We start from the raw sequence: 26,087 nt of genomic DNA, 5'->3' as shown, positions 1-26,087 counted from the left end.
GAATCAAGGCTACGGCTTGGACTCGGATCCATACCTTGAAGGGGGCAAATCTCAGCTGTTCACCCAAGATTTCTGCCATTTTGGAGTCTTACAATACTTTGGCTGCCTCTGAACTGGAACCAATAAAAATACCCACTCCAGTGTTGGACCTGACCCAAACCCACAACTGTTAGTATGGGTTTGGGGGCCAAGAATTTGAATTTGAGCATGCTGAAATGCAGATGAACTTGTTTAGGGATTTGAGGTTCTGTTTTTATCCCCCATCTTTGTTTTAAAGCTCAATTTTCTCTTAATATCTTCTGGGTTATTGTTGCCATGAAACTAAATGGCATGTGTGGACGTCTGTTTATACTGGAGCATCTACAAGTGTAGTGACTTGATTTAAAAAAAAAAATTTTTTTTTCTCTTGTAAAATCAAGTATTTGGGTACAACAGAGTGACACAGAAGTAGACTAGAGTAAGAACTTCAAGACCCACCAGTGTTTGTCCCCTGGAATGACCACCACATCTTAGTTCACTGCTCCTAGAGGACCATTACAAATGGCTCAAGGTCTCTGCAACCCTAGGGCGGCAGTTCTCAAACTGTGTTCCCTGAAGACTCTCTTGGTGGGTTCACAGAACACAACATTCTGAGAATCAAACACTGGGATATGGGGCACTGCGTAGATCCAGGAAAGGGCCCTTGTTTTACCTAGCTTACAACGTAGGCAGCAGAATGAAAATTCTGGAGAACCAGTGCCCTTGGGGAAGCTTCCTTTCTGATCCTTGAACCATGCGCCTCTGAGCAACCTTCCGGATGTGTGCAAGAATTACCATAGACAAGCGTCTCGCATTTATACCGTAAGATTCCATTGATGTCTGAGAACTTGGACAACCGCAATGGCATTCATGAAGAAAATTCAGCGTCAGTGCTCCATACAGCATGGGTGGTGTCTACGCAGCTTTTACAGACGTTCTCCCACCACTGCTCTGACGCTGATGCTAGCACTGGTAGCAGATTGTATGCGGACGACAGACGGATGCAAATGCCTGAACCAGGCTAAATTAGGGGTTTCCCCATTGCTAGAACTGCACTAATGCTAGACCACTGGTGAGCGAATATCTAAAAATGTTCTGCGTAGATTAGGCCATTGAATACCTGAGCGTGTTCCTGTGCCCAGACCGATCCTCTTTCGCCAGTGTCCTCTCCTTGCACTGTATAGCAAAGCACTGTACTAGAACTTGTTTTCTGCCTCAAGTGCCTGAACTATTGCGATCATCTACCTAAAGATTAAATCAAATCTACATTCCATGTTTTAAGGCAACTCCGGCATGCCAAAGCCTGGAACCTGCTTCAGCAGCCAGGATGGTGGTTTTGGAGTGGCTAGAGAAAACTGTGGAAGACCAAGGAATGCTAATCCTCTAACCCTGCCTCCCGAGACTCACCCAGTCTGCCATGCTACGATGTGGTGGGGACTGCTTGGTGGTGTAGCTGCTAGTTCACTAGATGGTGTTGAACTCCTCTGGCTGTGAGGTAAGGCAGCTAAAAGTGAGCGAAAAAAATAACCAGTTAGACAAGGAGAACAGGGTTAAGGAATTCCAGCACGGTCAACTCATCGGAGCAGAAGAAACACAACAAGTTGTGACTAAACACAGTCCAGGAGTTGGAACATCCCATTTACAAATGGATCTCGGCATGTACTCCCTGAGCAGCACAGCTGCTGCGAGAATGGCCAGTCAGCATACTCCTGACTCCCTCTGCTGCATGCACATGTGCCTGGCTCTGCGTTCAGATGCATGGGGAAAATCTTGTCCCAACCCAGCCTCTGACTGTGTGTGATCATATGGGCTGAAGATCCTTCCCCATCTTCCAAACTCACTGCAATCCAGAGTGGGAAATACCCAGTCCCTCAAAACATGAAAACAAATCAATGTTTTATTGCTATTTGAACCCACAGCACCCTTGTGCCATAGCAGTGGCTCGGCACCTGTCCCTCCATATGATCTGAAATGAAGGCGCAAAGCCAGCCTTGCACCTTGGTGGTCTCATTTCAGAGGCTTCACAGGCAGCTCGGGGACCATGGGAGGAGTTCTGTGCTGGTAGCTGTTGGGCTGCTAGCTGGGAGCTTCCAGGCATATACACCACTTGCTGTACAAAAACCAGCTCCATAGATTTCAAAGACCAAAGATGTTTTTGACCATGCACTAGTAGTAAGATTCATGGGGCTACAGTGAACTTACTAGCATGAGCCAAAAGTGGGCTGATCTTTGTTTAATTTTATGTTAATGACAGCAGCTACAAACTCTAGACAAATACTGTAATGTAGCAGTACGGTTTTTTTCAAGGCATTTCTGCTTTAAGGATCTAGTCAAGAAACCCCTCTTTTGGTCGTTCTGTCCCAATGCTCAGATCACTGAAACAGTGACCTCTCCAAATCAGACAAGCTCAGGAGCGTAGTCGTCTTTGAAGGACACTGTGGGGTCTGGTAGACATTTTAGAGCCATGGCTGATCCGTCAAATGATTCTAACTAACACTCTCCCACAAGCTGTTAAATTCTTTACCTGCAGTTAAATAACACTCAAAAAGAAGAAAGAGGCAAAGTCTAATCTGTTCCTTACAAGTGAAGGCCCCATTGGCCACTATTATCACAATGGGGACTGGCTTTTAGAACATGACTAGGTCCATATTGGCATGGTCAGTGAAAGCGATTTACAGCTGGGGCATCTAACAAATGAGACAACAATTTTTGTTTTCACTACTAGCATTTTCCTTCTTAGATGCCCCAACTACCTGAAACTATAGGATTTCCAAGATGGGTCTCTACAGCTCAGGAGGATAAGCGGGTTAATTAAATTTTAGGTACTTCCTGCTTCTGTTTGGGGCAGAAATGCCAAAACGTCCCTGAACTTCCTGTCAAAAAAGGGATAAAAGAATGTTTGCAGAGCAAAGAGGGCTGGGGTGGCTCAGGTGAATGGTAATGGACTGTAAAGCCTTTCACCATTAAATCTTCGGCTCAGATAAATCCAGCCTAGGGTCTCTAGTGAATGAACATACCCAGCTGATGGCTGTTCAGTGGTCTCTGGGATAGGCTCTGTTCAGCTCTCAATAGGCAAATAGCAACATTTTACAAGCGTCACCACTATTAATTGGCATCCTGGCTGGCAATCTCAACAGAGGCTCCCAGGGCTGAGCAGGCCTAGGAAATGGGACCTTTAGAGGTGGTGTCCTCAGGGCAAGGTTGAGGCACATGGGTAGGAGTGAAATGAGAGAAGCTTGCCAAGATGCTGCCCAGGCTGTACCAGTTCTGTCAATAGAAGCCGTCAATGCATCAACCTTCGCTCCCTCGCTCTCACTGAGTTGGGTTAGATTCAAGTTTTTTGGCAAAGCCTCGGGTTAGTCCGTATTGCATGCACCCTGGATTGCCCAGCCTTATTCGAAACAGAGAGTGATGGCAAACAGGTATCGAATCTTAAACTAGTTCATCTCATGTCAGGGAAATGTAGCACAATTTCTGCAATGTACGAACTGCTGCAAGGTCCTGCTATTATTTAATACGAATATTAGAGGAGTGACCAGAGGCCCAAACAGGATGGGGCTCCACCATGTTAGGTATGATATGGCCCTATTTTATAGAGCTTACAAGATTCCCCCAGGGGTAAGGAAGCACCTCTCGTAGTTGTGCTGAAGGTACTGTATGAATCGAGGGTCTCAGCCTTCAACCGCTCACCGAAGTCTTTTTTAGTGGGGTCGCTTGCTCTTTATTATAAGTAACTGTGCTTTTTTTTGCCATACCAGATAGTCTTATGTTCCTAATGTAACACTGTTTAAATGCCTTACTCCTCTATTTATTTATTGGGGAAAATCTTGAGTTTTGCTATGTTTTTCCTCGCTGCTCACTTCAGTGGACCCTGCCCACAGCGATAAACCTAACGTGATGCTCAGGATCAACCCCCCACTAATGGGCTTTTTCTCTGCTACTACTCTAAAGGCCTGTCCAAAGCCTACTGAAGTCAATGGAAACATTCCCATAGACTTCCAGAGGCTTTGGCTCAGGCTCTCCTCGCCCTCCGAAGAAGTCATTCATGATGGATGAGCTCCAGGGGAAAACCTGCAGCCAATGGCACTCTCTGATAAAGTTCACTCACTGCTAATCCACCCATCCCACATGCCTGTGCTTCGCATTGTGCTATGTTCACAAAAGGACAGGGGATGCAGGCTGGTCTGGTTTCATTCATAAATTACCAAAGCGCAATGCAGGCATTAGACAGCCAAGAGCAAACTTGGATCTGCTTCCCCTGGGGCCGGCTCTCACCTGATGTTGCTTTACACATTTGAGGCATCCTCGTTACCCTGCTGTGTGCCACAAAGGTGCTTTGAGAAGATGTGCTGTATTGGGAGCTGCTGTCCGAGGAGGTGGAGCTCGTGTGCGACAGGCGGCTGTGCTCCTTGTGGGAGGCTGTGGACCGCTGGTACCACAGTCGGAGTTCGTCTGATACTGCAGTCCTGCCCGAGCCCTTCTCATGGCCTTCTCTGCCCAGAGACGGAGTCCTTATGATCTGAGAACGGGAGGGGGTCAGTCTTACTGAGTCCACTTCGTCCCCATGCCAGTTCTCTTTAAACATCCCCCCTGCCGTGTAGGAGTTGGAGGTTTTAAATTGTGCTTTCACGCTGTAGTGTCCCTCCTGGTCGTTCTCCAGGCTGCGCACCACCACGGGTGTGGAGCTGCCTTCGATGTACAGGGGGTACTCTTTGATCCTGTACTGAGAGGAAGGCTGGCTCTGGCTGTGCAGATAGACTCCGGGGTGCCCGGTTCCGTTCCTTGCCGCCAGGTTGGGCATGCTCCCTGAATTAGAAGAGACCAGGTTTCCCGCAGATTTGTGCCTTTGCCTCTGCCGCTCTCTGGCTTTTGAGGGGGAATCCTCAGCCAGAGTGGAGTAGTTGGGGTTCATCTGAGCAGGGTAGTAGTGCTCAGAGCTGGAATGGCTGGTGCAGGAAGAGCAGTCGTCCATGGGGTCAGAGCCATTACTGCTTCGAGTCCTTGGGGTGTAGAAATCGGGGCTCCCCGTCTCGTTCTCTGACCCAAGGAGCTTGCCTTGTGACTCTAAGCTGGAGCTTCTGTGTCTAAAGTGCTGAGCTAAGCTGTGCAGTCTGGTCGGGCTGATGTCTACTGACCTGCAGGTGTCAGGAAGACAGGTTTTGAGTCGGCTTGTTTAACAAAACACGCGGGGTCTTTTTCTAGCATTTAATGCCAAAACAGCACGCGCCAATCAGCGCGAATACACGGAGCTAAGCCTGAGAGGTGCTGAGTGCTCACAACTCCCCCCACCTCCATCAGCCCCGGCAGAACACGGGGCATACCACGCGGGCATGATAATGCAGGAAGTGAAGTAGATGTACCCATCTGAGGTGAACTTCCCACCTCCCTGCCCAAAGCAAGAGCAAGGGGGCTTTGTGAAGGGGAACTAAGCAGAGTTATGGGATTGGACTCCAGAGGCAGCTTGTGGGGCTTCAGTCCCTCTGATTGCTGTGGGTTGAAAAAGGAGCCAACTCCACCTCCCCAATCCCTGTGTGGGGATTTGGGGCCACTAGGGGAGCACAGAAGCCTCCCAGCATGGTTACCCCACTAGCCACCTCCCTGGGCACAAGTGGTGCAGAGGGCACTGCCCCAGGGGGAGTTTCACCAGTACAGTGGCAGGGAACACAGAGTGCTGTGGATCTGTGCAAACTTTTCCTTTGGTTTCTGTTCTTGGGATTCCATGCCCCCTCCCGGCTGCTTTGCAATGTGAGGGTCCAATGACACACAAAGCGCAGCCCCAGGGTAAGGTGCACTTCCTTTGCTGTCAGGTAGCTTGTGAAAGCTTTGCAGGCCTTTCCTCACGTTTACAGTGAAACAGGGTAGTCAAGGCCAGTTCATGCAGCACCATCCCACAGGGAATGAATGTTTTTCTCCTCCCCTCTCAGAAGAGCCGCCTCTATTAAGCAGCTATGTTTTGCTGGTCTCTTGAGTGGCTTTAGGTCTCAAGACAGTCACAGTGTGACTGTCTTTCATGCGAACGCCCAGATTTGCATGTGTAGAAAGGTGTTGATTCACATCCAAATCTGAGTGGTCTTTATTCATGCTGCATGGGCTCATCCCCTGTTTATAAAGTTTCAATCAGTCACTCAAGGAACAGAAATGATACCATGTGACCAATCAGACCCACCTTTACTTGGTTCCTCGGATGGTCACTTTAGACAGGCTTTTCGGTATGCCCCGTTCACTGTAGCAGTGGTTTAACATTACCCAACCTTTCGTGTCCAAAAGGAAAGGGTAATTACCTAACCTTAATTTGAGCATTGATATTAACACCTTGTCACTTTCAAAGAGTGGCTTGGAGGTTGCAATGCCCATGAAGAGTCAGAACCGTCGGTTAAGATCTCACTTGGTCCATTTTAGTTTTTATTTATTTGAAGTAAGTTGAGGATTCAAGCCCTGATTCAGGAATGAATCCCCACCGAGGACACCACTTCCTTCCTGAATTGAGGCCTCTTGTCTTCAAAGTGTGAAAACAAAAAATACTTTTGCATAAATGAAGGGAGGCGAATTGTTTTGGGAGCGGCAGAACTTACCTCGTGGAATGGACAGAATGCGGACTGCGTACCCGTAGATCTGGTGTGGATGGCATGCTGGACTGGGAATTCCAATGTGGGAGGCTCCTGATGGGGCTATTTTGCAGAGAGCTGCTCCCTCCAGGCTCTGCACAGCTTCCTGTGCTGGGGAACCGCTTATGACTGCTGCAAAGCAAACGCTGCATTTCAAACTTCAGACAGAAACACTCTACAGCTAGGACCTTGAGTCAAGGGGCCAAATTCAGTTCTCAGTGACACACATCCTGCTGAAGCGAATGGCGTTCCACACACGTAACTGATCTGAATTGTTTTTTACAGTAAGAAAAGTTCAAGCACAAGCTGTTACAAAGATTCAGCAGAAGTTTGAGTGAGAGGCTGTCGTCTGTCCTCTCCAACTGCCTTTTAAAATAACGATCAGATACTGACCAGCACTTTGTGTGATTATAGCTGTTACGATCTTCTAGGGCACGATTATTTACCAAAACAGCTAAATATCATTCAAGTGAGCGATGTTTCTGCCATGAGATTTGGGAAGAGCTTTCATTATATAGGCTCAGTTCAAAGACAGTGTCTCTCTCTCTCTCTCTCTCACACGACATTACCAGAAAACACCTGTCATTACCATACCAAATGGGTATCTACGGAAAGGAGCATGTTTACGTAGTGGGCAATCTCCGACTGCCTGACTCACCTGGAATGACTGTGTGAGGAGCGTTTCTTGACCTTCTCGTAGGGTTCATCCAGGGATGACTCGCTCCACATCTTGGGCTTGATAGGGGACTTGTCATAATCATTCCGGTGGTAGTGCATTTGTCTGAGTCCTTCCAATGACTGTGGAGGAGGCGGTCGGTTATGTAGGGGCGGTCGGGGAGGGAGTCCTTTGTGAGGTGACTGTAAGGGGGATATTGTGCTGGTAACCTGAGAATCCTCTGCAAAGAGAAACGAGGAGAGCAGCTGATGCTTTTGAAGGACACTAGGCTGCAGTGTGGCTTTCACCCAGCATGCCCGAGATTACCGCTTTGGATACAGTGCCGCAGACAGAGATGCTTCTTCCGAGCATGAATTATATGGTAATGAACAAAGGGCCTGATTTTAAGAAGTGTTCCAGTTGATGCTCTGTGTTCAGTGTTTCTCAACTGATGGTGGAAGGGTGGTGGTCATGAAAGGCAAGCGGGGGGATAATAAACTTTTCAATCTAAAGCACAGAAAATAAAACTCTTCTAGACCCGTGTGCACCATAGTTCTGCTGCTTTCATGTTTGTGCCGGCAACCATCTCCGATTTTCCCTTCCCCCCTCTCTGCACACACCTTTCCCCTTCAAGGTCAAGTATTCACTGTCAACCTCTTGAAAAACATACCCCAATTAAATAGGCTTAGCACTGTTCTCATGAACACATTTACTGTAAAAGAGTAAAAAATGTAAGAGGGGGTGCAAATAGTTTTGGACTTGACTTAGGGATCACCAACCTGGAAAGGATGAGCTACATTCCACTAGTTCAAACACAAGTTATTGGACTTGATATAGGAATCACTGGGTGATCTTCTCCAGCCCGTGTTATGTAGGAGGTCAAACTCGAGCATCCGAATGGTCCCCCTTCTGGGGGAGCTATGGATGCTCAAAGCCCCTGAAAATCAGGCCTTTAGTGTGAGTCATATCCCCTATTCCACCACGTAGGAGGTCTTAAGCGGTTGTGGATTTGTTACAATATGTATGAGCCTTTTCCTACAGAATACATTTCTACTTCTGTACGTTGTACTTTTTACACATAATTGATAAAACCTTCAGGGGGGTTTGATGGAAGGTGGCTGTTTGAAATTATCTGCTCTCAAATGGCAAGGACAGTGTTGTTGTAGCCATGTTGGTCCCAGGATATTAGACAAACATGGTGGGTGAGGCAGTATCTTTCACTAGACCATCTTCTGGTGGTGAGAGAGACAAGCCTCCGAGTGTATGTAGAAGAGCTCTGAGTAAGCAGGAAAGCTTGTCTCCCTCGCCAACAGAAGTTGGGCCAATAAAATATATCTCCCACCTCGTCTCTGTGAAATGACACCGGCATACAGGGGATTTCCTCCATTTTCAGGAGGATGCAGTCATCCTTCCCTTTACTGTGCTAGATTTCTAGGGTCTGAGATGGACAACATACCGTCCTCAAGAACAAGGGCATCTGAGAGGGAGCTATCTTCACTGGCGATGTTTCCTTCTGAGGAGAAGAAAAAAAAAATAATCAAAAGGCCATTAATATCACTGTGATTTAACATTGAATCGCAACAGAATCTTCCCCCCTAATCATAAAACACAGTTGTCCCTTGTTCTCCACACTACCAAGAAGCAGTACGATTTCTATTAATAGAGACCAGCTTACTCAGTTCTTACTCAGGCAGAACGCAGGGCAAAAAGCCTGAGTAAAAACTCCAGGCCAGCTCCCTTGACATGCTGAGCTCCCTCCTGGGAGTTGCTGAGTGCCTTCAACTCCCACTCGTTTCAGTCGGCATTAGGACTGAGTCAAAACTGAGAGCCCAGATCCCCAGAGGGTGTAATGGAGCTACACCAATTTATACCAGCTGAGGATCAGGCCCTATAGAGTTCAGGATTAGACCCGCCCCTACCCTTATGAAGTTACCATTGCGTTGCCAATTAAAAACAAACACAAGGTGCTATGATTGTAGGACTTTCAACAATGCTTCCGAGTGCCCTCTGAAGCAACAAAAGGAATAGCACCCCAGTCCTTTTGCCAGAAGTGTTCTGACGTACATATCTCCCTGGCGTTTGTGTTTGTTGCTCTGACATATGCAGTGTTACTAAGCAGAGAGGAACTCAAAATGCTTTAAGGGCAGCAGAACACAGCTAGGTTACAAATAAGGAAGCAAGAGAAGCGGTGATAATTTCAGCTCTGTTTATAAACAGGAAGAGCAAAATCTCTGCTTGTCATGTGGAAAGGGACAAAATCAGCAAGAAAAAGCTGTTATTTTCAAGCTTTGAAGGAGGTCAATAGAAATGACTTTAAAAAACAGTGTAAATCATAAAAAGTATCCTGAGGATTATGCTTTTGTAAACAATTGTGATGATGATGATACTTGGATTTTATATGATGCCTCTCACCCAAGGTTTACTAATATTAATTAAGCAACATTCCTCTGAAGGAAGTATTACTATACCCATTTTACAGGTGGGTACACTGACTCACAGACAGGTTAAGTGCCTTGCTTAAGCTCAAATAGCCTGAAATTTACCCATGTTTTCTGAGCCAGCACATTATCTCGGCACCACTCGAGCCCCATGTCAGCTCTCCAACCATGACAAGGAAGGGATAGAACAATTCACAGAGAAACAAAGACTCAGAGTCCATTAGAGGGAGAGGGGCACTACTGGGCTACAAGTTAGAGAAGGGCTTTGGGCACCAGGGCTCCTGGGTTCAGTTCCTAGCTCTGGCTCAGTGTGAGTGAAATTCACTCCCTGTGCCAAGGCCTCTATTCGAGGCCTATACACCACTCAAGGCCCACTTCAGCCCTTAAAGATATACCCCAGGCCCTGAACCGCACTTACCGTCTATGATTAGGGAGGCTCTCTGCGTTGGCTTCTTTCCAGATTTGATGCGGTACTCGTTGATGGCGTTTTCGATCTCCTGCAGTTTCTTTAGGGCATTAAGGTAGGAGGTTTTCCTTTGTTTCTTCAGCTTTTTGCTGACATTGGGGTCACTGGCCAGGCGCCGAGCAGCCTCAGTGATCTGTGACTGAATTGCAAATTCCCTCTCCAGGCGCTCCAGCTCGGCTTCCTGTCAAATTGGGAAGAGATTCTGGCTGTTCTGGCTGCAAGCTGTCGTGGCCAGATCCTCAGCTGGTGTAGCTGCATGGCAAAGCTCCCCTGACTTCAATAGGTCTATGCTGCTTTACACCGGCTGAGGATCTGGCCCTAAATGGCATTTAACGAGAGACGAATCCATCTACCAACCTGCCCCTAGCTCGACCACGAGTGCATTGTTAGGGCCAGCCTGTGCGACTGCTCCTCAAGTTTGTGAGCACTTGCTCACGTGAGAGAACTCATGACGTCAAAGGGCTGCACAAGGTTGCACAATCTAGCCCAGTGGTTCTCAACCTGCAGCCCGCGGGCCGCGTGTGCCCCAATCAGCACAGAGCTGCGGCCCCTGTGACATCCTCAGGGCATACGCAGCCCACAACTGTAAATAGGTTGAGAACCACTGAACTAGCCCTTATTTTGTGAGGATCGTCAATACTAAACTCAATCGATTCCGGCTGCTGGCCCAATATGGCTGTGTCTGCTATCTGTCTTGCAGAACAAACTCATGTATCCCTATGTGGGGGGTGTTTGAATCCCAACCTCTCTCCCACGATTATTTCTAAGGTGTCTGTCACCATGGTGACCGAGTGCTGTATGAAAATGAAACGTCAGGATGTCACACTAAGTCCCAATGCAAAGTCATGGCATTTCCACATAATGTTACTGGTTAGCACTTGTGTAGTGCTGATCACCCGTTGAACTAATGTGTCAAATTCATCCCGGTTACAGTCCAATCCTGCCAAACGTCATTAACGTGAGGTGATCCATAAATGCACTGTGACAGAATGTTAGCATGAGACATCACAGAGGTGTGATATAACGAGGCCATGCACAAGATAGGGATGTGTAATGGTTTTAATAGAAGGCTTTGGCCATGCCAGAGAGCCAAAAAGATACATCCTGTTTGGCCATGGCGGAGTTAAAATGTGCTTAAGCAGGGTTAACACAGTTAGGGCCAAGTTCTCAGCTGGTGTAATTGGCAGTGATACTTTGACATTAAGCCGGTGGAGCTATGGCAGTTTACACCAGCAGAGAATCTGACTCTTTGCTTGTAGCCCGTGAAGATGAGCACATGGGTTGGAATTTTCAAAGGGGTCTGGCTCTCTTACGCACCCAAGTCCTGTTAACTTCCAGTGGGATTTGAGCTGCAAATTAAAACATTAGCTTTGCTAAATGCTCAGTGCTCAGATTGCAGCACTTTTAGTCACATATTCAGTGAAACCCTATCGTTAGCCATATTCAGTGAAACCCTATCGTTAGCCATATTCAGAACCTCTCCATTTACTAACAGGCATACACAGAGCGGTCGATGCTATAGGAATAACCCCTTCTCAGACCGGAATGGCTCTGTGAAGTTTTCAGTTTGGGCATCTTAGCTTCAAAATCCCTCTACTGTCAGTGGTGAGTCAACATTGCTTTAAATCTATAATTATAGCTTCTCTCACATTACTGCCAGCTGAAGGCCTGGTTTTGTTTTGTACAGTGAGTTTTACTTTGAAGATTTTATAAGCTCTGTCAACACTAAACTTATTAACAGTGCATTCGACACAATGGAGGTTTAAGACAGAGAGCCCGATCTGCCTTATTCTGGCAAAACGCCCACTGAAAGTAAGCAAGGGTGGATTAAAAATAAATCCAGCTAGGGCTCAGGCCTCCAGTCCTTACTCAGACAACACTCCCAGTGAAGATACTGAGAGCTTGGCTTCAATTGCAGCTTCTGACCTTAACGGTTTTTTTCTAAATCACCCTTAACATCGTAAACAGCTGTCTTCATTTGCCTCTCCTCCCTTAATCTCTTTTTTTGATGGATGCCTTTATGGATACTGCCTCGGAGCACCAGGGCGGTCATTTGCCTTCAGATGGAACCCTGCCTTGTTGCCAACTCTCATGACATTTGATGTTTTACTTAAAGCCCCAGCTCCTAGAATCATGTGATCCTGAGAGAATCTCAACTTTCATTTAAAAAAAACCCCAAAGTTTGTAGCCCTCATGGTTGCAGATCAAAGCTTGAAAACATGAACCCTAAAGGCTCAAAAATCAGAAGACAAATAAACAGATCCCAACATTTACCTTTTTTTAAAAAGCTCATGATATTTAAGACAATCTCATGATTTTGGGGGGCCAGAGTCAGCATTTTTGAATGCTTGAGGTTGGCAATCCTGTTTTACTGAAATGTACATCACCTGCAAAGGTGGAGAGTGGCTTTATCCTCTTTCCCTATAGAGGAGAATCATTCTCTTGCACGCACGGACCGTGCATCACTATTAATCGAAGGATCGAGAGGAAAACAGACTCCATCCAGCGTCCCTGGCCTGGAAGCCATCTCTTAACACTAAGGCTAGGTTTACACTGGCAGCGGCGTGTAGCATACGTGTAGTTACATGCTGCACTGAGAGGCAGGCTGTGTCCACACTGCAGTGTGTAGCTACACGTGTTAGGGAAAAGCTTTGGCAAGGGGAGACAGTGAGAAAGGCTTCATCAGCTCCTTGCTGTCAGAGTCTTTCGCTCAGTCTACACTGCCATATACCTGTGCTGGGAGGGGGGCCTACATGCATATGTACACTATACGCCGCCGAAAAAGGTGTGCATTGTAGACGCACCCCAGGACGAGACATGGGAATTTGAAGATCAGTTTATAACACTGCAGCAAACAGAGTGCAAAGCTTTTAGGAGTCAGGGCTTTCCTTGTAAAAGCTAAACAAAATGTGCAAGCTCATGAGTATTTTACTTCAGTGGAATTCCTCTCACTGGCTCCGTCAAACACAAACCCTAACAGCTTTGGTTGTTCATGTTTTAAGCAGAAAGAAAATGCTAACAATAAAGGGTTAATTCTCCAGTTGACTCCGACCTTAAACCACAGATTCATTCTCTTCTATTATAAAAATAAAAGGAAACTCAAAACTAGAATATCCACAAGTGTCTTGAGACCAAGCTCCACAGACAATGGCTTTTCTGTGAATTCCGGTCCCGCCTTACAGCTGCTCCAGGGCTGTTTTCACAGCCATGATTCAGGGCACTGACCCAGCCAATTGTGAGAGAGAGAGCACAGAACAAACACTCCCAGGCAAACTTACACAAACACAAGTCAAGCTGCCCAGAGGCAGGGAGGATGGCTCCTTCGTTTAGCAGTAGGAGGTAAAGTGCGTTTGTCTTGCAATCACAGGACCAGTGCGGAAGAATTGATCCGACACTTTATTAAAGGACTTTGGCGGAAACAGTACCAATTTTAGTACTGAGTAAGGACTATTGCAGGAAGGGAGGGAGAACAGCTTGAAACACTCAGAATGATACCAGAAGTGGTTTGAAAGACCAGAGCAACTCAGAACCCAATCCTGCTACCCATAGTCACATGAATAATCTAGACCTGCACCAGCAATGTCATTCAGCTACTGGTGCGATTAAGGGCAGCTTGCATAGTTAACAGGATCAGAGCCATAAGTGACTCACCCAAAGCTACTTCTCTTTGCCTGTGTCAGAGCTGGGCCTGGAATTCAGGAGTTCCTGGCTCCCAGTCCTATGCTCAGACCAGCATGTTCTCTCACCCTTTCCTTGCCCCAAATACAAGCAAAGATGAGTAAACGAATAAAAAGATAAATAAGTTAAATTAAAAATTGTGGTTTCCGAGTAATACGCTGAGAGATGTCCTAGGCATAAGATAGATAGATAGGACTGGACTGGAAGGCAAGTCCTCACCTCTCCTTTAGGCAGTATTTTCTGTTCATCCAGTTTAAAGGCAGTCCCTATTCTTCTCCTTACAATAGGTGGCTCCTCCCCTGGATCTAGGGGGTATTCCCTGGGCAGCTTTCCTGTGAGCTCCTGAAAACATAAGATGCTATTAGTGAGGAGGGGAATATGCAAAAGCAAACCCATCCCATGTATATTTTTAAAGTGCAGCAACACTCTGAAAAATGATTGTAAAAATGGCACTGCCAGGGTTCCATTGTTTATCATCTTTCATATCAAATATGATCAGTTGATAAATATACAGAAGGTTTTTCTAACTTCCAGGCCTGTGAGCTCAGCCTGTGGTCTGAAAGTCAAGCTGAGTTCTTTTTTGGCTTGTGCATCATCAACACGAATATATATTCCACAACTAGAAGAAAAATTAACATGATCTGTCCGTCTAGGGTCTTAGGTGCTGCTCATCAGCAGGATGTCAGCGCATGATGCATGAGCCAGGACAGTTGCCAGCTCACATTCCTTCAGCAGTGTTGTTTCTATAGAGAAAACAGTAAGGAAACCAGTTATTTTTGATGGAGAAGCCAGCAGAGCTGACTCTGAATTCACTCAGGGAGCAGAGCTGTCGAGTGCCACTTTTACAATCATTTTTCTGATCGCAACTGCATGTTAAACTACTACAATCTAATTCATGACCTGTCTGAGACAGCTGCAGTGAAAATGGTGATTTAAAGCAGTGCCTGGTACCGATATGATAATGTTTTATGAATTGAAATCCTTGCCAAACTCCAAGCTATGTCACGAGCAGTTTTGGAGCAATATCAGACTGAAAGGGTCATTTGCAAAGATTAGTTTCAAGTGTGAAGCAGCAGACCCTGCAAACTTTCACAGCCAGGGGATGTACACTGGAATAGATTTGAAGCAGGCAAAGGAGCAAGTGCCAGGATTGATGCTAACTCTGTGTTTTTTCTGGTACGTACAATACATCTACACTGATCTGAATTAAAGACATTCAAATGCCTGCAGAGAAAGGCGAGAGTATTGCTACAAGAAACAACCCAGCTTCTTGAGCTGAACAGTCTCTGCACTGAGGACAAAAGGCTTTTGTGTTCTGCGTCACCAGCCTTGAGAGGATCCAGCTGGCAGAAAACCCTAAATCATCTGAATCCCATATAACAGTGGCTGACCTTAATGTGCAGCGTGTAGCTCGGCTCTCTGCCTCCCTCATGCCCCCACGACCCACTCCCTAATGGGGGCTTTCTTTCTGCTGTTTTCAGGTCACTGGGAAATGAGGCCCTGGCCATTTCAGCCCCTAGCTTAAGTAGTTCCCAACACAATGAATTCCTAACCCAGCACTGCAGTGAAGTGTACAATGCCCTTTTTCAAGGTTGTTTAAATGCTTCCCTCTCCAGAGTGGCTGTTTTAGCTCCTTTTCTGTAACATGTTTATCCTGTTGCACAAAATGGCTGGCTACAAATAGTGCATCAAGATACAGATTCTGGGTCTTTCTACTGAGCATCACCAGGATCCTTTATAACCCCAATCTTAACATGAAGCGCAGGTGTGGGGAACGAGTTACATCTTTAATGGCTTCTTTGCCAAGACTCCAGAACGCCCAAGGTTTTGTAAGAACAAAAGCAAAGCGGGCTACTGTGCTGGTGCCATAAACTGGAACGGATTTACAGGCAGGGACCTGAAATTAATCTGAATTAATAAGTGAATCAACATGATGCCACTGTTGTGAATGGTTTGGGCCATGCTAGTTTGATTAAGCCCAGGCGTGAACCCTTTTTTCTTCTCCTTGCCTGTGTCTGCCTCATTTTAACTCAGCAAGTCCCACAGCAAACAAACCGAATCAGGATCGCCCAAGAGGAAACGTTTAAAATAAAAGAGCCAGTGAAACTTTTGACCACTTTCTGCAGCTGATCCAAGCTAAATGGTTTATGGACACTTGGTCTGACCTGATCCTGCAAACCTTACGCAAGAGAGTAGGCCTGTCGAAGCCAATTGAGACTTCATACATCAGGACTGCTCATGCAAGGAAGAGTTGTGGGATGAGGCCTGCACATATTTCCTCTGACATTCTGTGTTGAAAAGCTGTTTTCCTCCCGCTTATCCCAGCTGGTGTTCAAGTCAGAGCCAAGTCTAAACAAAGCGCAATGAGATTTTTAAAAAATGGGCAATGGTCTTTTTTCTGTTTGTTTTTTAAAGTGATACGCACTTTAAATATAAACAGCAACTTAAAGATCTCAGTACCGCTGCCCAGAGCCAACTCTCCCATTCTCTATTCCTGGCAGTGATCTTTGTTAAATCTGGATTTTTCCAGGCCTGGGAAACAGGAGTTATGTATGCATGTGTGATCGAAGTGTAAACTTCATATAAGCTGCTGCTAATATTTATTATGTTTCCAGGCACAAACGCAGCAAGGATCCTAACTTCTCCAGCATTTGAAATGGTTTGATGTTCACGATGACCTGCTTTAAAACAAACCAGTTTAAATCAACCCCAACGGTAATTAAACAGACACATGCCAAGTACAATATGACCTCATCATATGGCACCCCATTTGTCCCATGGTGATATTTAAGGCAGAAAGGTGATTTTCTCTTGACAATGTTACCTAACATTCTCTTCTACTAGTGATACCGATGATGTAGCCAAGGGACCTCCTCAGCATTTGTCATGTTACATACAGCTCAGTGAAGGGAAGACCCCACCATGCTGCACACAAGTTCACCCCAAACTGTGCTATTTGTATTTGGGGGGCCCCAAACGGTGGTGATTTAACCCCCATGCCAGGCAAAGGGACTGTGCTGTGAAATAGCTGGGAGTTGGAAGAGCATGCTGGGAAATGAACATAGAAAGAGTGCACCTGAGGCCATGTCTACTCTAGGAAAAGAGGTGAGTTAGCTCACATGTTACAAACACACCTTTCTCCTACTGAAGATGAGGACCAAGGGGCATATACCAGGCCAGGTGACCAAACAATGGCTAGACAAGATGTGCCATCTACAGGCACTAGCCTATTCCCATTGAAGGCAATGGCAAACTGCCCATTAGGAGCCCTGTTGAAGGACGCTAAGTATCTACTAAGCATCCACCACTCATGATGACTTTAATAGGAGCTGCAGATGCTCAGCACCTTGCTGGATCAGGCCTTACGGGTGCACAACTGGTTTGGTGTGAGTCCAGCTTCTCTAGTGTAAAGAAGGCCTTGTGCCACACTAGACATGAAATGCCTTGGGATCACTCAGTCCTTAGGCACCACACACTTTGTGAGATAGGATTTAGGAAGGCTTTACTTCTCCTTCCAGCCTCCATCCATTTTCAAACGAGGCTGTGAGCATATAAAAATACAAGCCACAATGTTTTCCGGGGTTATAAAATTTCTATTGCCTACCGCTTCTCGGATACACAGTTTCTTTAGTTCCTCCAGTCGCTGGCGCAGTGTCTCTTCCAGAGCTTCCTGCCTGGATTTCAATGCAGCCAGCATGTCTTTCTTGGCAGACTGAGAACTATCCGACTCTTGGGAACCTGTCAATAAACAATGATTTCACTAGGCCAGCTGACAGCAGGACACACATCTGGAGCATTAATGAATTTCACCAAAGCCTACCCTTTGGACGAGAGCTTTCCAAAAAAGAATCAGACTATGAAATGAAGCAGGGTGTTACACAGTCATGTTTGTTTATGACAAGTTCTTCATTCTTAAACTAACAGAATGGGGTCAGACATCTGAGCATAAAGAGATTTGTAATTCTCTTCTCTGTAAATAAAAACAATCAGGTAATTTTTTTAAGCTCCTCTTGAAAATACTACATACAGTTCTTACGAAAGCTCCCAACAGCAAACGGAATTTACAACGCATCGGAAACACATGTTCATCGCTTAAAGGCCAGAAGAGACCATCACAATCATCTAGTCTGACCTCCTGTATAGAATTTCACCCAATGATTGCTGCATCTAGCCCACTTACTTGTGGTTAATTCTAACTACGCAGAAGAAATGTAGTAACTGAAGCTAGATTTTTGCAAAATAGAAACAAAGTTAAAAACCCGCAATAGCTAACAGAAGGTCTTTTCATGGCAGTTGTTGTTTCCCATGGATTTATATGCCATGATGTTCAGAGCTGGATGCATAAATCCATATTTAGATGCCTAAATAAGGGGCCTGATTTTCAAGTGACAAGAACCACTGAAGTCAGTGATGTTACATTGTTGTAAATCCAGAATTAACTGACATCAGAATCTGGCCTTGAGATTTTGTGTTAATCTTTGTACTTCGTTTCTTTTAAAAAGAGGTATTGATTGATCTCCTTATTTAATTTCACCACTGAATGGGGCACACATCTTTGTTCAGGGGCTCCCTGCTCAAGTGAGTTGTGATTTTGGTTGCATCCATTTTCGGGTGCCCAACTTGAGGCATCTTAAAGGGGGCTTGCTTTTCAGAAAGTGCTGAGCATCCAGCCTCTGAAAATCCTGGCCCTTTAAGGTGTCTCAAGTTGAGCCCCACTTTCCAATCTAGTCCTGTATACACTATGGGACTTATCTGCCATTCTCCTTCACCAGTTTCCTGATGCTGCCTCGGCCTCTGCAAAGCAATGGAGTGCAGAATCAGGCTCTTATTGTCTACCTTAGTCAGATTTTCCAAGAGGCCTTAACCAAGCCTCAGCTAGCATGCCTGTGAACATCAGGATGAAGCTTAGCACGCCTGTGAGTATAAGGACCTACAGGTGCACTTTCAGGACTGACGCTGAAGCGTGCAGTCAGTATTCTCAGTCCGAGTTCGTCGAAAGCTTTGCTGAGGTTCTGCAAACCTTTGGAGTGACCCTAGGGGCAAATTTATGGCTTTGCATCAAAACCTGATGAAACTCATGTTTTCAGCTACGTTTTGCTTTGAGTTTCTTTGCTCCTACTCTCCTCTCAGACACGGAAAGTGGGAAAAGGGACTACGAAATATACTGGAGGGAAACACCTCACACCAGCCCAAAGGGGATGGACTAGAGCTAATGGAGCTTCTCCAGCGCTACTTTCTGTGACCTGCACACCACAAAACAACTTGCGCTTGTTCTGCACAATGACCCTCTCCTGTGCAACATGCGTGTGTCTACAGTGTTTACTGGGATGTGTTGGAAGTGCAAAACCAGACTGGAGTTCTCTAGAGATCGGCTGGACTCTAGGACAGGACGGGTGCCATTTTACAATGCGTCACCAGCAAAAATCAAGACAACTCTATGGGAACGCGGAGCACATTTATCCAGACATAAAATTAAGAGCATCAAATGGATTTCATTCGGGTCTTTTTATAGCCTTAACCACAAGTAAGGCCCAAAGTAACACAAGTTCAAGCCAGGGAATGCTCAGCACTGCAAGAGTGCAATGGGATTTTCCTAAAGGAATTTCCATTTTGCATTCAAGCTGGCCGGGTAAATCCTCTCTAGCACCTCCCTAATAATAACGGCAGTGAGCACTCACTGGCAGCGAGTGAACTGCTGAACTCTTCTACGCAACTGCTGATGAACTGCTGACCTCCAACAACAAGCTGCTCATGATTCCTGCAGATGTTTCGCTCCTTTCTTTTTCTTTTAGAGTAACTGGCTGGAGCGCTTTTTCCTTTCTCTGTTTTCCTTTCTCCTTCCTCTCTTCTCCCCACCCGAATGTAATTTATTTTTAAATTTTATATATATATAAAACCACCTATCACCACAGCATCTAGACGGATGCTTCTGTTGCAACATTTAAAAACACATAAATTATATGCACCACACCCGGCAGTTGGATGCTTGACTTGACACCTCTAATTATGGGCATGTCTACACTAGAGAATTAAACAGTTTGTGTAGTTGAACTGGTTGTGCTAAACTGATTTAAGCACAGTGCATTGCATCTAGCTGTGTCAGCTGTGCTGTGTCAGTTTAAGAGCCATACTAGCCTTGTTCAAGGCCTTTCAGTTGCAATGCTTTCTGGGTACCCATCTCACAGTTCCTGGTACAGTTCCTAGAAGCAATGGATTCTGGGAGATTTCAAAAGGCCACCAATACACTGTTGGATAAGTAGGGGGAGGACTAGCGGAATTATTTCAGCTTGTCCACATTCACATTGGCATTAAACCAGTTCAGAATGTAGTGGGTTATTAGACTAATCTACTCCAACTGGGTCTTCAAATGATAAAGTTGTGCAGTGTAGACAAGACTCGTATGACTGAGGACAGGAACTTCTCAGTTCAGGGCCCTCAATGCTAGACTTTGCTTGGTCTGACAGAGTCCGTCTGTTAACCATGGAGGCATTTTGCAAGATCTATCTGTTACCACAGCCCTTTTCTGAAGAGATAGGATGAGCTGGGCTTTCTGTTTGAGTTCTCTTTCATAACCCCCCCTTTTTTCTTAATGAACGTTTGGATTATTTTTGCATTTCCTAGGATTTTGTGGGCCTGATTCTCACCTCACTTGCACTGGTGTAAACCAAGAGCAAACTCCATCAAAGCCAATTGAGTCACACTAGCGTGAGATGGCTGCCAGGGAGAGAACTCAGCTCTGTATTTTTGTGCGCCTCGAGTGCCCATGAGAAGCTCTGTATATACTGAGAAAATTACTGACACTAGCAGACCTGTGACCACAGCCCCAAATGTCAGACCAAACGCAAATGAAGAACCAAAAATCAGAACAAAGCAAGAGACCATAAAACAAACAAACACTAAACCAAACCAACCAACTACATGCTACACAAAATAAATACATCAGCCTTACTTAATGCCATTGAATTCAGGCCCATCAAGGCCTTCCAAACAGCACTATTAGCCGAGAAAAGATCACTGATTTCCACCATACAAACCATGAGAAGCTGCTTTCTATTGATCTTACCTGCCACGAGGAGCTATACCTTTATGGAACAGTCATATTGAAATTCAATAGAAAACCATACATTTTCTGTATGGTTTTTGGACCGTCCTATGGAATTTATTGGAAAATTATACAGAATGGTTCAAAAGACCTTTTGAAGGTTAGGACTCACCAAATTCTATAAGGTTTCTACAGTAATTCCTTTAGAATCCTGTTAAGGCCCTGATTCTGCAAGAGATGTAATCATCTAGTATTCAGCATGGGAATAGCTCCATTGATATGATTAAATCCTTTGCAGAATGGGACCTCCATTTATATACAGACCTATGGTTTAATTCCTATTGAATCCTACATGCCTTTTCTCCCAATTATATGGTGACAGGTATAAGTCATGCCATTTAGACACACAAGGAATGCCAGATTGGTTCATGTTATGTCTCTTACATCCAACTTTGGGTCAAATTTCTGCTCTCAGTGACCTGATTACTTCTTGTCTCACGGACATCAACGGGAATTACAGCTGTGAAGCTGGGAGGAGAGTTTGGTCCTTTCTGAACAATTTACACCCAATGTGTAAATTACACAACCGCTTACATCACTGCTGAACGTTTCCTGTAGCGATTAATGGCCTGATTCAGTTCTTGCTTAGGCTGGGGCAAATCAGGAGTAACTCCAATGGCGTCACACTAGCATAAAACCATTGTGAGAGCTGGGACTGTCAGACCCCAAGTGAATTGACCAAGGGTCGTGGTGGAGTCTCCATTACTGGCAATTTTTATATCAAGCGGAATTTCTTCTAAAAGATCTACTCTGGGTATTATTTTGGGGAAGTTCTCTGGTCTGTGTGGTACAGGAGGTCAGACTAGATTATCACAATGGTCCCTTCTGGCCTTGGAATCTGATCAACGCAACACAATGAGTCAGAGAACGATTTGTCATCAGAATTCGGGAGCTCCTAGTTCCCAGCCCTGTGCATGTGCCTCGAGCGTAGACCCTGCTGCCTCTAAGACAGGGCACGTTTTGGTAGTTTGAATAGGTATGTTTACTGCTTTCAATATATTATTAATTATTATTATTATTATTTGTATTCCAGTAGCTTCTAGAGGGCCCAACCACGATCAGTGCCTCACTGAGCCAGAGACCATCCCTGGCCTGAGGAACTTACAGTCAGGACAGACATCACAGTCAAAGGTGGGGGAAGAAAGGAGTTTAATATAAACCAAAGTGATGGTTTATAAATGTCATGTTATGTCTATGATTTTTCTGAGGACGGCTAGGGGGTTCGTTTATTTTTATTTATTCATTCTCTGCATTAAATATCTTCTAGGCGAGGAGTGCGGACAGGAGGGAAGGCAGGAAGGGATAAGCTGAAAGGAAAGACAAAGGAAGTGAGAGGGACATTGAGGGGAAAGAGAGAAGGAAGGAGAGGATCACAGAGAGCAAGAGGAGTGAGACTGGTTTAGTGACTGTCAGCGATAGGGCTGGAGCAGAGAGGGAAGAAAATCCAGAGTAAAAAGCCACATTTTCATGGGCCAGTGACATCACCTGTGGTCCAGATGTGTGATTCTGGATGGCTCTTTGATGCATTTTTTTCTTGCTTTTCACAAGCAAAACACAATGTAAACGCGGCAATGATTCATGCTGTATCCTGTGGCCTGGCTGCCATCTCTAGTCTCCTGGCCTAAAGCAGGCATTTCATCCAAGTCCACGTGGAGCTGGGACTGACATTGCACAGTACACTCCTCACGCCACACCACAGTATGATTCATGGCTGCAGGATGTTGGGGAATGATTGAAAGTGACCACAAACAGCCACTATCTCCCAGCTCTGACTAACAAATAGGATATCCTCCTTAGCGATGGCCAGAGACCCGCTCCTGGCTTTTCAGTGTCCATCTGGAATTATTCAGAACAGGATGCACACAGATATCCTGCAGAGCGACTGCTCTTCATTAGTCACTTTGCTCATCTGCCGTTCCATAGACTGGCCTAGTTGCTGATTACCAATGAAAACACTCAGTGTAGAGTAGTAGGAAATTCACCTCTACGGATGTAGCGGAAGTGAGGGGTGAATTGCCATGCTGGGAAGGAAAAATCTATCTGCAGGACTAAGACATTTTTGAAATATAAGCAGGCATATTTACAGGAAACCTACAATTGCAGAAGTGACTGTGTCTATGCCATGCCGTGGGGGAAGGGGATGGATTATTTTAACACTTACATGTGCAGAGATAAAGCAAAAGTATGGCTCTTCTCTACAAAGAAATCCTACAAGCTCTCCTCTGCTCACCAACCTCCTATTGAAATGAATGGGACTTCTACAGGCAGAGGGGACTGCAAAATAAGGCCCCCACAGATGCATGGTAGCCCACTGACAGGGAGACATGGTCAGAGCAGTGCAAACCTTCACTAGAAACCCCAGAATCATTCCACGCTCAGCTGGGTTTGTGTTAAATTGCAAACCGTTGAGTTAAACCAGTGATAGGCCCAAATCAAAATGCTTGATTTGAAAGTCAGGGGACTTGTCTGATCTCATTTACATGGCTGTATCTCTGTTGACTTCAATACTTCAGTGCATTTACTCCTGCTTTAAACCACAATGAGATCAGAACCAGACCTCACATCTCTACCATCGACAAAACTAACACTTCATATCCAAACAGCCCTAAACGTTAGGTTCCAAATCCAGGTCAGACCCTAGCCCAAACTTTAGGGTATTCTGATTCAGCACAACGCTCTGAAGAGAGAGGTTCGAGCCCTGAACTCGGCTCTGCTCACTTGTTGGTCCAGGATTTTGGTTGAGGCCTTTCTCTGCTCAAAAGACGGGCCAAGGTTCATGGGAGAGATTCTAAAGGTGCATTACAGTTTGCAGCAAAGACACATAAGGAGAGAGGTAGCATGATGTAGTGGATGGGGCACTGGCTAGGGAGTCAGGAGACCTGGGTTCTATTCCTGGCTCTGCTGCTGACTTGCCCTCAGTTTTGCCACTCATCCTTTGTCCGTCCTGTTTATTGTGACTGTCAGCTCTTCAGGGCAGGGAACGTCTCTCACAACGTCTTTAGATGGCACCTAGCACAATGGCGCCCCATTTCAGTTGGGACTTTTACGTGTTGCTATAATAAATAATAATAATTTGTGGTTTCATGTGTCATCTACACAAAACAAGGGGACACTTGGCAGTTTCAATCTGAGCTCCTCACCGTGGTTTTTGGTTTGTTCCTTTAGGGGAAGACATGAAGAAACTCCACGAAAAAGAGGAGAGAAAAACAGGGAGCGGGAAAGAGGGCCCAGCAGTGAAAAAGGGAAACATTTTCTATTTTCCCGTGGTGATTCATGATAACTCCATGTATTTATAGTCTGGAAATTTACAGTGGCCTCTTAATCACTCAACTCTCATTCTCTCGAGATCCATAAATGGTAGCCCTCTGCTACAAACAATAACACACCATTGTTATGATCATGTATTAATAATCGTCAGCACAAAGGGAGGAAATGCAAACGTTTGGAGGGAGCCTGGGGAATGTGCTAGCTGTTCACCAGGATCTGGAATGCGGTGCATCCATGACCGTTACACTCTCCACTTCTGGTCTGCTCACATTAAGCAACGTTTAGGGGCTTGATCAGTTTGACTCTAAGGAGAGATGAACCCAGCAAAGTTTCTGTGTTTATCAGAAAGTTGAGTAAACCCAAACTTCAGCTCTCGTTAATGAATTGGCTCTCTGGTCACAGGGTTCTTGTGGGCAAGAAGGAAGCAACCAGGGGTCTGATCCAGAGCCTGCTGAGGTCAGTGGTGTCTTCCACTCACTACATTGGGTTTTGGATGCAGCCTCAAGCTGCCTCCTCTTCCCTGCAGAGAAGAATGAGCTCCTGCAGCATGGGGTGCTTTGTGCTTGTACAGGACCTAGCACAATGGGGCCAGAGTCCATGACTAGGTGCTACAGTAATACAAATAATTCTCATGGGTCAGCCATAAGCAGCCAACCTGCTCCTCCTCCTCAGGCGGCAGTTATAGCTTCCCAGTGTGCACATGGGATCAGTGTTGCGTTCTTAGGAACCCTGGGCTAGATCACTCTTGGGGACTGTAGCAGGGTGGCTGCCCTACTCCTGCAGAACAGGGGTTAAAAGCAGCCCTGGAGAAAAGGAGTGAAAAGCAGCTGAGGGAGTGGCTGACCGCAGGTGTGGCCATCTCACTTAGGGCCCAGCTGGCCCTGATAAGAGGGCAGGGGGCCAGGAGCTGTCAGAATCCCTTTCTAGCTCTGGAGTGGGAAGGGCTAGCTGTCTGGGAGCAAGGTACCTGAAGCAGAGCAGTGGTGGGGAAGGGCAAAGGGAGCTAGGGAACTCCCGCCTGGTAAACCCCCAGGCTGCAGGCCTTGGTGAAGGCCTACAAAAGGTCCTGGGGCTGCAGAGAGGCAGCCCAGGGATAGGCAAAGGCAGCAGGTCCTACCCCCTTGCCAATTATGAGTGGCCATTACAGACTGCTGTTTGCCCCAGTGAGCAGGGGCTAGATGACGACTGGCAGTAGCCACTGAGGCAAGGTGGGCTTAGAGGGTTGGGGGTTCCCCTGGAAGGGGAGACCCAGAGTGTGGGGGTACTGCTGGGGCAGAGCCCTGAGGTAAAGGGGCACCGGGGTCCATGAGGGACATGGGACCTAAGGCAGGTGAGACACCAGCCAGAAGGAGGTGCTCCGGAGCTGAAAAAGAGCTAATTCCCAAGATGACCAGTAGGAGGCGCCACACCGGTGAGTCGTCGCTTCACTACAGGGACCCAAGTTCCTCTAAAGTGCTCCTCCTTCCTACAGATCCCCTTTGTGTGTCCCCTCTTTCATTAGCTAAGACATCACAGCTGCAGCCACCAGACAGTAGCAAGCTCCAGAGCCCTCTGTTAAATCTGAGACAGTCCTGCAAATGTCCTTGACCATAGGTTTGGTGGACCCCAAAATCTGGCTCTGAGTATGGGTCTCTAACAGTGCAGCTGGAAGCTGACGTTCCACCTTGTCACACCAGGAGCACAGCATAAACCAGAGCAATTTCACATACTCCTGGGTTTTAGGTGTGCAGACACAACTGCAGCTGGATCCATCTGAACCACCTGCCCAGCTCCAGGTCAGTTAACTCCACATGCTCTCCGTCAATGTGGCAAGCCTGCTGGACATGTAAACCCAGCACTCTGAACTTATCCAGGTTGG

General features: G+C 46.1%; 1 protein-coding gene across 8 annotated transcripts in view; it reads right to left on the bottom strand.

Moving 5' to 3' along the window:
- FRMD4A (FERM domain containing 4A) overlaps positions 1 to 26,087 on the bottom strand; it is a 411,923-nt gene that overhangs the window by 7,927 nt on the left and 377,909 nt on the right. For 6 of the 8 annotated variants that reach the window (XM_084630503.1, XM_084630504.1, XM_084630502.1 and 3 more), the window contains exons 15-22: positions 17,465 to 17,598; positions 14,080 to 14,202; positions 10,135 to 10,363; positions 8,735 to 8,791; positions 7,282 to 7,519; positions 6,591 to 6,755; positions 4,294 to 5,153; positions 1,426 to 1,522 (exon numbers count right to left, since the gene is read on the bottom strand). In XM_084630503.1, coding sequence (XP_084486629.1) covers positions 1,426 to 1,522; positions 4,294 to 5,153; positions 6,591 to 6,755; positions 7,282 to 7,519; positions 8,735 to 8,791; positions 10,135 to 10,363; positions 14,080 to 14,202; positions 17,465 to 17,598 — 1,903 coding nt within the window. The remainder of the gene's footprint in view (positions 1 to 1,425; positions 1,523 to 4,293; positions 5,154 to 6,590; positions 6,756 to 7,281; positions 7,520 to 8,734; positions 8,792 to 10,134; positions 10,364 to 14,079; positions 14,203 to 17,464; positions 17,599 to 26,087) is intronic. The other 2 variants (XM_084630499.1, XM_084630501.1) reach the window with 1 other exon arrangement.

The sequence above is a fragment of the Lepidochelys olivacea genome, assembly GCF_965140295.1.
Source record: "Lepidochelys olivacea isolate rLepOli2 genome assembly, chromosome: 1".
NCBI classification, from domain to species: domain Eukaryota; kingdom Metazoa; phylum Chordata; order Testudines; family Cheloniidae; genus Lepidochelys; species Lepidochelys olivacea.
Note: the sequence above shows the minus strand (reverse complement) of the source record. Positions and strands in the feature narration are given on the sequence as shown.